General features: G+C 42.0%; 1 protein-coding gene across 1 annotated transcript in view; it reads right to left on the bottom strand.

Annotated features, from left to right (window-relative positions):
• Positions 1-267: 267 nt before the first annotated feature.
• HSF4 (heat shock transcription factor 4) overlaps positions 268-14,222 on the bottom strand; it is a 32,518-nt gene continuing 18,563 nt past the window's right edge. Inside the window, 8 exon segments of the mRNA XM_090062889.1 lie at positions 268-455; positions 1,055-1,075; positions 1,078-1,141; positions 3,728-3,793; positions 4,830-4,935; positions 6,392-6,616; positions 8,453-8,577; positions 9,896-9,995. Coding sequence (XP_089919015.1) covers positions 268-455; positions 1,055-1,075; positions 1,078-1,141; positions 3,728-3,793; positions 4,830-4,935; positions 6,392-6,616; positions 8,453-8,577; positions 9,896-9,995 — 895 coding nt within the window.

Genomic DNA, 14,222 nt, shown 5'->3' with positions numbered 1-14,222 from the left:
TGCTCCTTACATGAGAGAGAAAAGGTTGAATTTTGTTTTTTGGAAGACAACAACACTTTGTAAATTTTGCACTGGGCAAACAGTGGAGAACAGGTGCAGTATGGGCATTGCTAACAACTAAGCTGACGGACTATCCCATAAGTTCAAAAAGAAACAGCCAAAATAACTCTTCCATTGGTTTCTGAGTCACTTTTGTTTCTTTACATTCAAACTTGTGAATCTTTTGTTGGGGGAGGCAGGAGGCACTACTTTCTTGAAAAAGCTAAATCACTCAGTACATTCAGTCAGAGAGCTCAGGTTCAATGGAATAGCTCCTTCAAGATGCACAGAAAAGAGAAAGGAAGACATATTTTCAGATGGAACAGAACTTTCAGGTAGGCTTATGGTGTCGTTTCCAAAGCCTGCTGCATGATCAGTGAGAAGCTGCTGGGTGCTTTCAAGACCTACATCTTTCCCTAGGAATACAAATACACAAACAAATTATTTTTCATTCTCAATTTATCTATTACCACTTAAGCCACTGGTCATTTATGAATTCAGGACTGGATTGTATGAAATACTGAGATAAACAGGGATTAAGGGGGTCTTATCATCTTGGCAGGAAGGATTTTGAAACTCCCAGGTTTGGAACTTGGACTGGTCTGAAAGCCACCAAAGTCAGTGGGAATCTTTCTGGTAGTTTCACTGGGCTCTAGATTGTGTCTCTGCAGCTGAGATACATGGGGAATTGATTGGGGTAAGAGACTTTGCAGACTGGGTAAGAGCAATTTTTTGCCCACTTACCCAGGCGCTTTCAGCCTTCTCTCACTTCTACAACTTAGGCATGACCAATTCCAATTTCTCCCTTTTTCTGTTACTATCATCATCATACTGCTGTTACATCAAGTATTAACCAGTCATCTGAAGCATACAAGTAGTTCTGTTCTGTAAAATGTTTCTCATATGCTAAATGATCACTGCTGAACATTTCATCTAACTTATAACAATGCTTAATAGTTCGTCTGAATTTCTGTGTTCTCATTGTTGTGTATGCAATAAGAGTGAATGCACATACCTGGACAAGCGGCATAAACAGAGGATGTAATGCTTTTGAAGACAGCTCATTTGCATTCTTCTCCAGATGCACTGTGAGTTGCTGAATCTTGATGCAAAAATACAAACTACAATGTACAATTATACAAAGGCAGGGAACTGGTTAGAGCTAAGTCATTTTTCAAGATCAATAATTCTTAGTATAGCATAGCACATACAGACTATCAGAGGCAGATCCAGGGAAGAAGCAGGTGCGGTGGTGCAGCTGCACCCCTCTTTGATCCCGGTTCTACCCAAACTTTAAAACCAACTGCCTGTGAGTGACAGCAACATTTCTATTCAGGCAGTGCCAAGAGAGTCAACTGACTTCATGACTCATTATCATCTCCCTGATTCCTGCTCATCTCTCTTCTCTCTACAGGTGTTAATGATCCTTTATCCTTTGTAACAATCTTGATGTTCCACTCTTCAGACTATCCTTTCTTCTACACTGTTACTGTCTGGTAATGTCTCTCTTCTATTTCACAGACCTGCAAACCATTTTTAGCTGTAGCTAAAAACCTGAACTTAGGTGTATTAATACTAACTCAGGTGTGAAAATGACTGACAGCGGTGTTGGACACACTGAAGACAGTCATGAAGACTAGATTTTGTTTTACAAATATGAAGAAGAGATGCACCTCTAATTCTAATGACTCCAGGACAACTAAAACAATATCCTTTGCCTATTTTTGCCTAGTTTGTTGTGTTGTTTTTAATTAATATCTAGCAAATTAATGCACATTCCAGTAAAGTTACATTTGTTTTTGCTTTGATGTTAAACTAAATCACAGAGCACTGGGCCCCTATCATTCTAATCATTCTAGTTTCTCTTTAACTTGAGAAAAATGTGTGTTATACATGTGATGATGCATCATACCACCTGTACCCCCCTTTTCAAAATCCTCAGTCTTCCCACATACCTTATTGTCATTGTATTCCCTCGTTCATCCTACTAGCGTCTCATCTAATAACTGCAGGTCTGCACACAGTAGGAATTACCATAAGACTGCAAACTTAAGCATATATAATAAACCCGAAGTCAATGAAGTCCTAGCCCTAGCTGACCTACCCACTCTCATATTTTCATAAGAAAGTATTTTTATTTGAATTTCGCTGTCTTGCCTCACAGCTACTTGGGTGGTAAGATACCCTGTGTGGAAGAACCCTACCTAGCCCAATCCACTCATTCTGGCTAACTTGGAAAGTAAAAAAATCCTGTCACTTCAAAGATGGCACATGCTTTTAAGAGAGTTTTAATGATACATTAAAATTCCTGTGAACCAAGCAGCACCAGCTGGGTGCATAGGAGGAGCAGGAATCTCTCTTTCTTAATCGAATTGGATTAGCTAAGGGCATGCCTATACCCAACAAGAAATGGTATTAATTAACTAGCCCAATTTGATTAAGAATGCTTCTAAGGCTAAACACCAGGTGCCATAAAACAAAAAGCATGTCTAATTTCTAACAGGTTCCAAATCCCCAGGGCTCTTCTTTGATCTTCTGATGTACAGATTCTGACGTGTGAGCAACTCAGTTAAAGGTGATGTTGGAGGCTTAACTCTGAATTACCTCCTGTTTGGAGCAATCCTGAGAGATGAACAATGCTGGACTGGAAGCTGAGGGTGCTCAGCACAAGAATATTTAAGCATGCATGTCAGGGGTTTCAATGTACCTCCTGCTTTGTGACTTAGGGTACCTGGCTGAATTTTGCTTTTGCTTGCACTGTGATTCTGGCCATAAAACTGGTGGAGTTATTGCTGGAAGGCTTTTAGACTCTAGTCTGCTACCCTGTTGGACCAACAAGCCCATTATGGGAGTCTTCCTCTGATGCTGGAAAACCTTTTAGAGCTATAGGATTGAATGATAAAGCACGTAAGTTCCTTCTACATTCGGGGTCAGGGTCTGAGTAGCTGTTGGCCTTGGTTAATAGAAGCTTCTTATGTAAAGATCTTCATTGTGAAAGAGGGTGTGCTCTGCTGTTGAACCTTGGGAATACCAACTAGGCTTAAGAAGACTAATTTTCCCTCCTAACTGCTAAGAAAAACATTGAGTAGAAAATTCACAATTATTACACTCAAAACAAAACATAAGGGACATTGATGTTCTGAAGCTTTAGAAGCATTTGTTACCTCATTAGCACTGACATAAGAAAAGTAAAACCCACTTTTGACAGAGAAAGTAAAGGAAGCTCATATGCAATTCTGCAGAGAGGACTTCACCCTGTGTAGATACTGTAGCACTGAAGTTCTGCCACTGGTCTCAAGCAGCAGAAGAAACCCTGGCTCTGACACCTAAGTTCTTCTGCCCCTCTGTTATCATTCTGCTTCCACTGAACTTTAGTGATATTGGTCCCAATGTCAAATTCCAGCCCAATTCATTTTTTCTCCTGCAGCTTCTACCATTAAATATATTTACAACTTTCTGTTCCATTATGTTGCTCCATGCTTTTAAACAGTTCCGCCCCACAGAAGCCTGCATTTTCAAGTATACAAATTTTGTAAGGTACTTTGGAACAAACAGTATTTAGGATATTCATATATCTTTCAAAAAATGTTGTAAGAAATTCAGTTATCCATGAATGTACAAGTTCTGTCCACTGCCATTTCATATTCATGTTGTTGTTCACACACAGACACAAACACGTGTCCCTTACCGGTGACAAGTTGGCTTCCATCTCAGTCATATTCCAATCACTCACAGACAAATTTGGATTAAATACCTGTTGAAAAAAGATATGGGTGTTCCTGGCATAAGGTAAAGGATCCTACAGAGGCTTTAAGATGTATAGTCTGTTTTGAAGAACTGTCTGAAGGCACAGTAATTTAGAAGGGCAAAACTTTCAAAGGAGGCCAGCACCCAGACATTCTCACTGTGACATTCAATTGAGTACCCAGAGTTCCTTAAAAAATCAGGCCATTCTTAACTATCTGGAGCTACCTTCTGACTCACACCCAGTAAATCTGATGTTCAGTTATCCAGGGAGAAGAATTTAGTTATAGTATTAGCAGAAAAACTCATAATACAGAAAAAGAAGAACTGGATTCCATCATTAGAAAGTCAACAGACATTTGAGATCTGCAAGATTTGGCCCTGAAAAGGCCTAAACACAGAAGACAAGAAAATATATCTGCTCTCTGTTGATCAATTACTCTTACTTATCCAAGTGTAACTGCCAGAAGTGTAAATGAGAAACATTCCCTCTCTATAGGTATAATTTATTTGATTATTTGAATAAAACTGTATGTGTGTGTCTGTGTTTGTGTCAATACAATATGGATGAAGCTCCATTGCCCATTTGTAACTAAAATGTCCTGAGAGTCCCAGACAGGGAATGACCCACGTAGTGACACGATATGACACCACTGGAACTTCTAAGAACTGGAGGAAAAGAGGAAGGCAAAGAGCCCCAAACGTAAGCCAGCTGGATTCAGAATATGATAAGAAATCAATTAGCCAGCCAGCTGGATAACAGTATTGCAACTATTTTTATCTAATTGTGAGATTTTTAAGCTATTTTAGGTCTTACAACCTGGCCTTCCCACATACACTGTGTTTAGTTATCCTGGTGGATAATATATATCCAAGACATACAGAAACATGAGTCTGAAACACTTAATGTGAAGAGTGCACTAAAAAATGGTATCTGCATATCTGTAAATCGTTAATAGATTAGGAGCCAATACATAGCATTGTTCCATGGCTGGGCACTACAAATTCTCTTATACAACTTTTTATGTATGGATCTTGGCACTCACATCCAAGATGCCAGCAGGCTCCAGATTATACTGCTGGCTTCTCAGGAATAGTTGGAGGCCTTCCAAGCTCAAATCAGTGCCCTCCAGTGGGTCAGAAGTCTCTGCTCTGTGGAAAGATGAGAGGAAAATCAGTTCAAATTATGAAATGTACACACTTTTATATAGAAAATTTGACTTGGTAGCTTTCCAAAGTCAGATGTCCAAACCTTATTTAGCAGGTTCGCAGGTCACTTTTAGCCCTGGCTTATGCCATCTTGTTCTGGATAAAGCTCAGGGGTAGGACTCAACAGGCCTGTTAACCGTACCTATTAATGACCTGGCTTGCCATCTTTTTGTTTCATTTTAAAATGCGTTCTAGTAGGTGCATATCTACACGTGTTCCCCATGGCGCAGTTGTTACTGCACCATCATTTAGTACTTGCTTTAGGAAGTACTAAATGATGGCATATGGTTATTTTAGCAGTTATGTCACCATAGCAACGTGCTACAGCAAGGTAGCTCATGACCATGGTGACATAGCATTGGTGTCACAGTTTGTGCCTGCTGATGCTATGTTGCTGTAGCACATCACTACAGTGACATAATGTCATATGTAGATGAGTCCAGTAAGTCACAGATACAGCATAGAATGAAAAAACGTAGACAAAGACAGAACTATCCTATACAAACATCAGCCTCAAAGACATCGCTTGGACACTGAGTCTAGATTAGGGATCAACAACTATGGCCCAACTTTCTGGCCAGCAAAAAGACTGTATACAGCCTGTAAAGTTAGGAGAGCAGCAGTGGGGGATCAGCAGTGGCATGGGAATCAGCAGCCTTAGGAAGCAGGGTGGGGAGGTGAGAACTGGCAGCATGTGGCAGCCTGCCTTAGACTGGGCTCCATTAATTAAGTCGTTGACCCCTGGGCTAGACCACTGGAATCACAGGCAACCATGTGACAAGCATTTGTTCAGGAATGGAAAAAGATTGGCATCTTTTTGTTTTAAAAGGCATTTCAATAATTGTTTATTTAGCAGTTGAAAGCTTGGTTATAAGTCATAGTCCATCAACTTTAATGAACTTATTCATACAAGACCAATGCACAACTCATTCGCTTGCATAGAAGGCCTTAGTTTTAATAAAAGATGGGAAATAATTAAAACATTGAATCTGCTGGAAACTCGATGATACTCACTAACATTCTTCTGATGGCTCTCAGAAAAAGAGGAGTCTCTGTTCCCTTTTCTTAATTAAACAAGCCAATTACACAACAAGCCATGGCAATAGAGAGTGAAGTTCCTTCCTAACCCCCATGGCATGTGAGGGTCTCAAAAAGGATGTCCGGTGACCATAGTTATCTCAGATTTCTGTAATCCTGCAAAGAAATCTAGTTCAAAGTACCAATGCTTTCAGTGGGACTTCTGGCAGGAGTTACATAAGCTACAGGATCCCTAAGCGCAAAGCCCTGCACACAATGGAGCTTATACAGCTACAGATGTTATCAGCAGACAAGATGTTACCCAGCCATCAGCCAGATAGCACAATGGCAAGGAAGGTCACAGGTGTTCTCCTCTCCTCACCTGTCCAGAGGTGCTCTTCTGCCTCTTTTTTCTGGTGGCTGTGAATTCGCAGACTGTGGTGCACCACAGCTCCCTTTGCCTTCTAGAACAGACTGAACCATTGCCACTGGTAACACCGGGGGTTCAGCACAGGTACTGCAGCCACTCAAGGGGGCATCTGGCTCAGATGTGGCTTTCATTTCAGGACTAACTGGTTCTTCCTTTATCAGCATAAGGCACTTTTCCCTGAAGCAAAAGAAAGTCTCAGCATCATTCATATGCTCAGCAGGGGCTTTGCATTCATGGGAGGGGAAGTGAGTGTGAAAAGGGCTGTTTCTACTTTTGATCCTACTGCCATGACTTTATTCCCCAGCCTTCATTCACACTGTATCCAGGGAAACGAACTCTACCTACGCCTAAGTTTAATACATTTTGAATTACAAGTAAGGAAAGCGCGGAGGCCACTTCTCATTAGCAAGATCTGTCAAGGAGAAAAGCTGGCTGGAGAGTCATAGATTTCAAACGTCATACCAATGACAGGATATTTACATTTGATTTCACCTCACACACATTTTGATAAATACAATTGGGGATCAACCTTGGTGGTCTCTGCTGCCCAGCAGCTCCACTTGATACACAGCTCTTTCTGTGATACTGTGTCCCTTAAAGCTCAGTCGTGTTACAGACTACACAGCTACCGGAATTAAGAGAACCATGGTGTATAGTGATATCTGTTTTTATTCTCCTACTACGTTAACTTACCAGCTGGTGTGCTCCTCAGATTGCATGCTATGCAAAAGTAACAATGACCGAAGCTTTGCTATATTATGGAGATATATAACCAGTTAAGTGAAATTCTTGATCCCAGGTACAGTTCTGGGTCATTAACTAACTTCAGATGACCAGTCTACAGGGAATACCCTGCATTAAGATGGTTGTTATTCTTTTAGTTGAAAATATAAAAAAAAATGAGTATAGTGAGCCAAATTCTCTGCTGGCATAAGGATCTTGAAATTATACTGATAAAAATAATTAAAACACTGCAATTGTAAAGCACAGCACATGTGGTGGTACAAAAGTCACCAATGCTCATCTGGGATCATTTACAGAATTTATTAATGTCAAGCTCCAAGTTGATCCTGGTAAAACCTTCATGTCAGAAGTTCATCCTAATAAAACCTTTATCAGACTCCACACCATTAAGCATTCATTATATCTTTGTTCTCTACAAAATGAATATGTACATATATGTAGATAGTTAATAAATAAATTGCCAGTAGATGGCACTCAAGACTAAGAAGCAGCATTGTTCATAGGCTTCCCAGGAGCAATTTAACTGAAAATGGCTTCCTGAGTGTAGATCTCTACCTGGAACTCTTAGCATGCTTTCAGGAAATTGTATGGTGGTCTGGTTTCACCTGGTATATCTATAAGCAGATCTTTTCAGGAGAATAACTGCCTTGTCTATTCCATGACTTCCATCATTCTTGTCAGTTTACACATTGTTAGTGCTTTTAATGTTGACACTAGCTCTAAAATCCCTTACTATCTAGAAGCAGGAGTTAAGCTCTGAAATAACTCTGTATTTCATGGTTGAAAGTTTCTGGAAATTTTGTACATTGACCTAAAGGTTTAGACCATTTGTTGCAATCTTGTTTTTATTTTCTTATCACCAGGAAGATGGTTCTATTTCTTCCTCATCAAAACCAAAAGGAAGCTTACTTTTTCGCATAGATTCTTAAAATAAAACCAACATAGTCAGAGATCTCATTTTCTGACAAGGAGTGAAATAGCCAGTTTCTTAAGAAAAAAGTATAGCTAAGGAACTATGGAGAACTTCTCAAGGAAGTGTGTGGTAGTTCCCAGCACAAAGCCTACAACTTCATGTTGGAATTTATGCTCGAATATGTCACAATCTGGTTCTGAAAGTTTTGTGTGTTGTAAAACAGACAAAATAGCTCTCCATAAAGAGGCAGGGCAGCTGGTGGTGACTCAGATGAAGATACTGTAGTAGAATTAAAAGCTGGCAATAATCTATTCTGGTCATTTTCCTAAATTTATGATCATGATAATGTTCATTACCTGTTATCACCTGCAGGAGACTGCATTGTCGCTATATTAGGTGGTGATGCTTCAGTAACATCAGATATAATAGGCCCTCCAGCAATAGTGGGACTGTTTAAACAAGAGACAGGTTCTGTAGATGGCTGAAAAAAATTATGCAAAATTATCATTTTGAGACACCAAAGGAAATAAGTAGCAAGTTCATTATGTCAGCTATGCAGGCTCCCAGGAGGAGACAGAGATGGATTAGCACAGGAATTTTGTCTGATTTTCACCCAACTCCTTGAACCTACAAGAAGCCCAACAGATAGGGAGAAAATGATGCACTCTTGATTTCTTCAACTTCCATTGAGGTGACACAGCTACATCATTCCTAATTGGGCTGTAGCAAATTGGCAAATGCTACTCATCATTGCCAAGCACAGTCTGGTTAAGTTCAGTGGAACTTCATTTAGAAGGAAAAAACTATTGTTGAGAGTAAGAACTTATGTGATATGTTAGGCAAACCTTGCTTATGATGCTCTTGTGAGGAGTTTAGTTGAAGTCAGCAAAGCAACTAGTGAGACTCCTCACATGAAGAAAATGGACTGGGCCATACCTAAAATACAGCACAATAAGTATGTGAAATCTTTCAGCTACCAACCCTGAAATTCAGCTGTGCAAATAACTATTTCAATTGAAAAAACAACAACAGGGGGATTTAGTTCCATCAAAATCCTTTCACTTCCCCTTGGTGGAAAGATCCATGAGCGTTTAGTAGAATCATAGAAAATGTAGAGCTCGAAGGGACCTCAGGAGGTCATCTAGCCCAACCCCCTGCTCAAGGTAGGATCATCCCTATATAAATCATACCATACAGGTCCTGGTCTAACCTATTCTTAAAATTAGACTAACAACCCTGTTATACAACTACCAGGCCATTTTGGGTAAGGTCTCCATACTTAGAGAGTCTGGGGTGACATTCAGGGTCTTATCTTCCTAACTTATTAGGTGCTTCTGAAAATCCCATTGCAAAACTCTAAGCCTGGGAGGACTCTAACAAACCACTGAAGTGTAGCCTAAACCATAGTCTGTCTAGGCCACTCATAACCACAGGCTTGGCTAGGATGACACTGGGCAGTGCCCCAGTTGTCTTTCTGTGAGCTAGCTACAACTAAAAAGCAGTGGCCAGAGTTGGGTCAGTCACCTGAGCAACAAAACATCAAGCTTAAGCTATAGCAGTAAACCATGGACCACTGCAGTGAAATAGTTAGACAGGTGCTGTTTTATTACAGCGTGGTATATGTGTGAATAAACACATGACTACAACTTAGTCTAGCATCTCTCTCTCTCTCTCAACTTTTAACTCTCCCTCAACTTTCAACTCTCTCTCTCAAATTTCAACATTTCCCACAATGCAAAGAAGATCCATGAAGGAAAGAAGGAATGAAAAGAAGATCTATGTTGGATAACTGAACCTACCGACTGAATGAAATAGGAGTCATGAAGAAGATCCACAGACAGGTGGCGACTGAACTTGGACACCTGGGGAGCTGAGCTACCATCATCTAATATCAGAGGTCTGCAGAAAAAGGGAAGAAAGATTTTAGCTCAAAGGCCTGCCTGCAAAGGACTTTATTGGAATGGGAAATCTTCCGTTGTATTGTTTTACAGAGGATGACTGCTGTATTTTACATAATTCTGGAGGATACAATAATGGGGGAGGGGGTAATACCACTTATTCCCCCGCCCTCCCCCCCGGTCTTCATTAGGCTTGTCTTCTATCTGATGCCCTGATGCTTGATGACATCAAGAAATTATTTACTGAGTTTGCAGGAAGCATTAATGCTGTTAAAATAGATCATCATGTAATCCAGGTATTGTTAACTTCAGAGCTTTTGTGGCATCTCAGCATACAAAGCTTCCTGCATCTGTGTGTCCCACATCTAACTGGAAAACAGGGCTGCCCTATGGCAAAAGGTCACCAAGGGAGGGAGGGAGGAAGGACAGGGAGGGGGCAGAAACCAACAGACTGTTCAAATTTTTAACTGATCCCAATGGTTTCTGCAATTGGGTGGGCAAGATCCTTGGCCAGTGGAACTCGGTACAGCTGCACTGGAGTCAGGGGTGGCCATACTGATTGAAACCAGAGAATCTAGCCCATTATCTGATTCTACATGAACTTGCTTGTCCCCTGCCCAAAGGCTTTTTGCTGGCAAAACTGTTTCATATCTAGTACTACATAAAAAGAACCAGTGTCCTATACTGCAGATACAAAGCAGAGCACAGCCCAAGTGCGCTATATATGGATTCTTCCAGAATGGCTGTGACAAGCTTTTCCGGACAAGCGCTGACAACAGCAAACAGGGCTGTGTTTTGGGCCCTGCATGTGGATGCCTGGGTTTGCCACTGAAATCAAATAAGTTGAAGGGATGAGGGACTTAACATCAGGAACTGCAAGTGGTGCTGACTGTGTGAGTACAGAAGCAGCTTTGGGAAAGGAGGCCGAGAAGGAAGTGGGCTGCTCAGAGCATGGTGGGATATTGTATAGCCGGGTAGTTAGATTGTGCACATAGTTCCATTACAAAGTGGAAAAGTAAATGGCCTGGCTCCATAAGGGGCCCACATGAATACAGTGGGGTATACTTCAACCTGCGTTATGGTATAGCAGGGGGCTTTCTTCAGCCAAGGCCAAAGTAAAGGACTAGAACAGGGGTTAGCAACCTACAGCCTGCAAGCCGACCCAACCTGCAGAATCTTTGGATCCAGTTTCTGGACAGGTCATTCTAACGCATAGGCAGAAAATATTGCCTATCCCAGATCTAGAGCATGAATGCCTTCTCTATGGATCATTCCCCACCATACCCACAGGATGTCCCTTTTTTAAGGGCCCATTCATTGTTCAGTGGCTTGAATGGAAGCAAAACATACCCAGGAAAGGAGTGCTCAGTAGTATTCAGGATTAGCTCCTTGAGTGCATGATGAAGAGGGCCTACTAACTCCCCAGAGCCACCCCAGCCTTGTTGTCCTCCAGTAAGGGAAGATTTCTGTGGTCCTTCCAGTGTGAGGGAATTAGCTCTTTCTTGCCAGCATTTTGATAGGATCTATACATGAAGCTGAAGTCCTGGCACCACTACCACGAACTGAATTCACTTTTACCATTGACTTCCAGGGAGCAGGGATTGGTTACAAGCTCAGGTGGTAAGCAATCAGGGCAGTTCTCTACAGCTGTAAGTTCCTGAGATAAATTTGAAAACCATTCCCGTAGTTTTGTCTTCTTCAGTGAGCAGCTAAAGTGACTGCAGCTTCCAGCAAAAGGAATCCATTTAGTTGCTCTACTCTTTTGTCTACCCAAAAAAGAGATGGGATCAGCCTGATTGATACAGACAACATCCTCAGTAATTCTGTGACTCATTTCCCTAATAAGACAGCAGTAAGAGATCAGCTTCTGGGCCTTTTGGCCAAAAACAACTAAAACTCCCACGGTTTCTTTCAATAATTATTTACTTCCTCCACAGTCTGGCCCATGGCAATATCTCTTGGGCAGCAGGGCTTTCACAGAACAGGGCACAGCCTTAATCCCAGCTGGTCACTCAGTCCCAAGTGTCTGTGTGGTGCATCAGAGTAGCTACTTAATGATAAAACTCATTTTTCCTCCTCTATTCTGTTTTCATAGAGAGGATCCTCATATCTGAGGTAAAATATAACAACTCCTTTTATACATCTAACACAGTTAACACCAGCTAAAGATCTAACCTAGTTTTTTCCATGCTGCCATTCTCTGATCAAAGGACGAAACTTAGTTCGCCCAATGGGTTAAGTCAGCACTTATACATGTATATCTACAAATATGTATATTTGTCAAGAGGCCGTGTTTTTTTCATCTGGATGCCTCAGAAGACTTGCCCCTTTTGCAACAGACACAAGCAACAAGACAAGATTTCCTTTCCTGTGCTTCAAACTATTTCCCATCTGCCCATCTTCTCTGGGCAAGATTTCAAAAGTGACAAACATTTATGGGAACCTCACCCTTTTTTGGTGGGGCAGGGCAGGGAAAAGGACTTCACTACACAAAAAGTGACACATTTGAAAAATTTACTCAGATTCTACCTGTCAGAAGCTCATGTGTGGATTTGCCAACACAATATTGAACAAAAAGCAAGACACCCTGTTTCATAGTTGGTAGGGTCAGAAGGGACCTGAGCAGATCATCAACCCCAACCCCCTGCCACAAGCAGGAAAGAGTACTGGGGTCAAACAAACCCTGCCAGGTGATTATCCAGCCTCCTTTTGAAGACCCCTAGGGTAGAAGCGAGCACCACTTCCCTTGGAAGTTGGTTTCAGCTCCCAGCCACCCTGACAGTGAAATAGTGCCTTCTGATATCTAGCCTGAATCTACTCTCCGTCAACTTAGGGCCATTATTCCTTGTTACTCCCAGTAGTGCTCGGGGGAACAGGGACTCCCCCACTGCCTGCTGGTCCCCCTTGGCCAGTTTATAGACAGCCACCAGATCCCCCCTCAGCCTTCTTTTGTGGAGGCTGAACAGGTTCAGGTCTTGTAGCCCCTCCTTGTAGGGCCTGCCCTGCTGCCCCCTGATTGTGCGAGTGGCCCTCCTCTGGACACTCTCGATGTCGTCCACATCCCTCCTGAAGTGCGGCGCCCAGAACTGGACACAGTACTCTAGCTGCGGCCTGACCAGTGCCGCATAGAGGGTGAGGTTCACCTCCTTGGACCTGCTTGAGATGTATCTCCGGATGCATGACAAGGTGTGGTTAGCCTTCCTGACGGCATCCCCACATTGGCGGTCCATGTTCATCTTGGACTCAATAGTGACTCCAAGATCCTTTTCTGCCTCTGTGCTGATGAGAGAGGAGTTCCCCTGCCTGTAGGTATGCTACTGGTTTTTTCTCCCTAGGTGGAGTACCCTGTACTTGTCAGTATTGAATCCCATCTTATTCTCATCCGCCCATCCCTGTAACCCCCTCATCCAAGTCACTGATGAAGATGTTAAACAATGCAGGCCCCAGGACCGAGCCCTGGGGGACTCCACTGCCCACATCCCTCCAGGATGAAAATGACCTATGCACCACCACTCTCTGAGTCCAGCCAATTGATGACCCATCTGACTGTGTAGGTATTGACACCACAATCTCCTAATTTTTTAATGAGAATGGGGTGAGAGACAGCGTTGAAGGCCTTCCTAAAGTCCAGAAAGACTACATCCACTGTGATACCCGAGTCCAAGGATTTTGTGACCTGGTCTGACAGGACCTACCTCTAATGAACCCATTCATTACCTGATCCCTATTTTGCAGGTGGGGAACTAAGGGCCAGAGAAATTAAGTTACTTGCCCTGGGCCAGAAAGGATATTGGTAGCAGAGCTGAGAACTGTACCGAGGCACTATCCTTAGCTTGAACTATATAAAACCATCCATTCACCCCAGCCTTTCATAATACTGCAAGAAGTGATGTGGGACAGAAAAAGACTCCATTTTGTCTTGCATGATGTTGAACGCACTGTCAGTGCTTAATAACAGCAATAAATCCTAACCAACAAAAAGCACTTTAGGGAGAGGAAAGTCACAGTGGAAAGACTTCTCAGGGTAGTGTTCAATGCTTTTATTCTGGAAAGGACAAGAAGTGGGATTATTCTAATTGATATACGGAAAAATGATGGTTTCAGGAAACCTTAGTACATTAAAAAAAAAAAGAAAGTAGCCAAGCATATTAAGCTGCTTGAAAAACTGGACCTGGTTTTCAGTGACAGATAGCTGAGTTAGCATGGTGCTCCAAATCCTTCCCACAAT

The sequence above is a fragment of the Crocodylus siamensis genome, chromosome 9, assembly GCF_052110815.1.
Source record: "Crocodylus siamensis isolate JL-2025a chromosome 9, ASM5211081v1, whole genome shotgun sequence".
Taxonomy (NCBI): Eukaryota; Metazoa; Chordata; order Crocodylia; family Crocodylidae; genus Crocodylus; species Crocodylus siamensis.
Note: the sequence above shows the minus strand (reverse complement) of the source record. Positions and strands in the feature narration are given on the sequence as shown.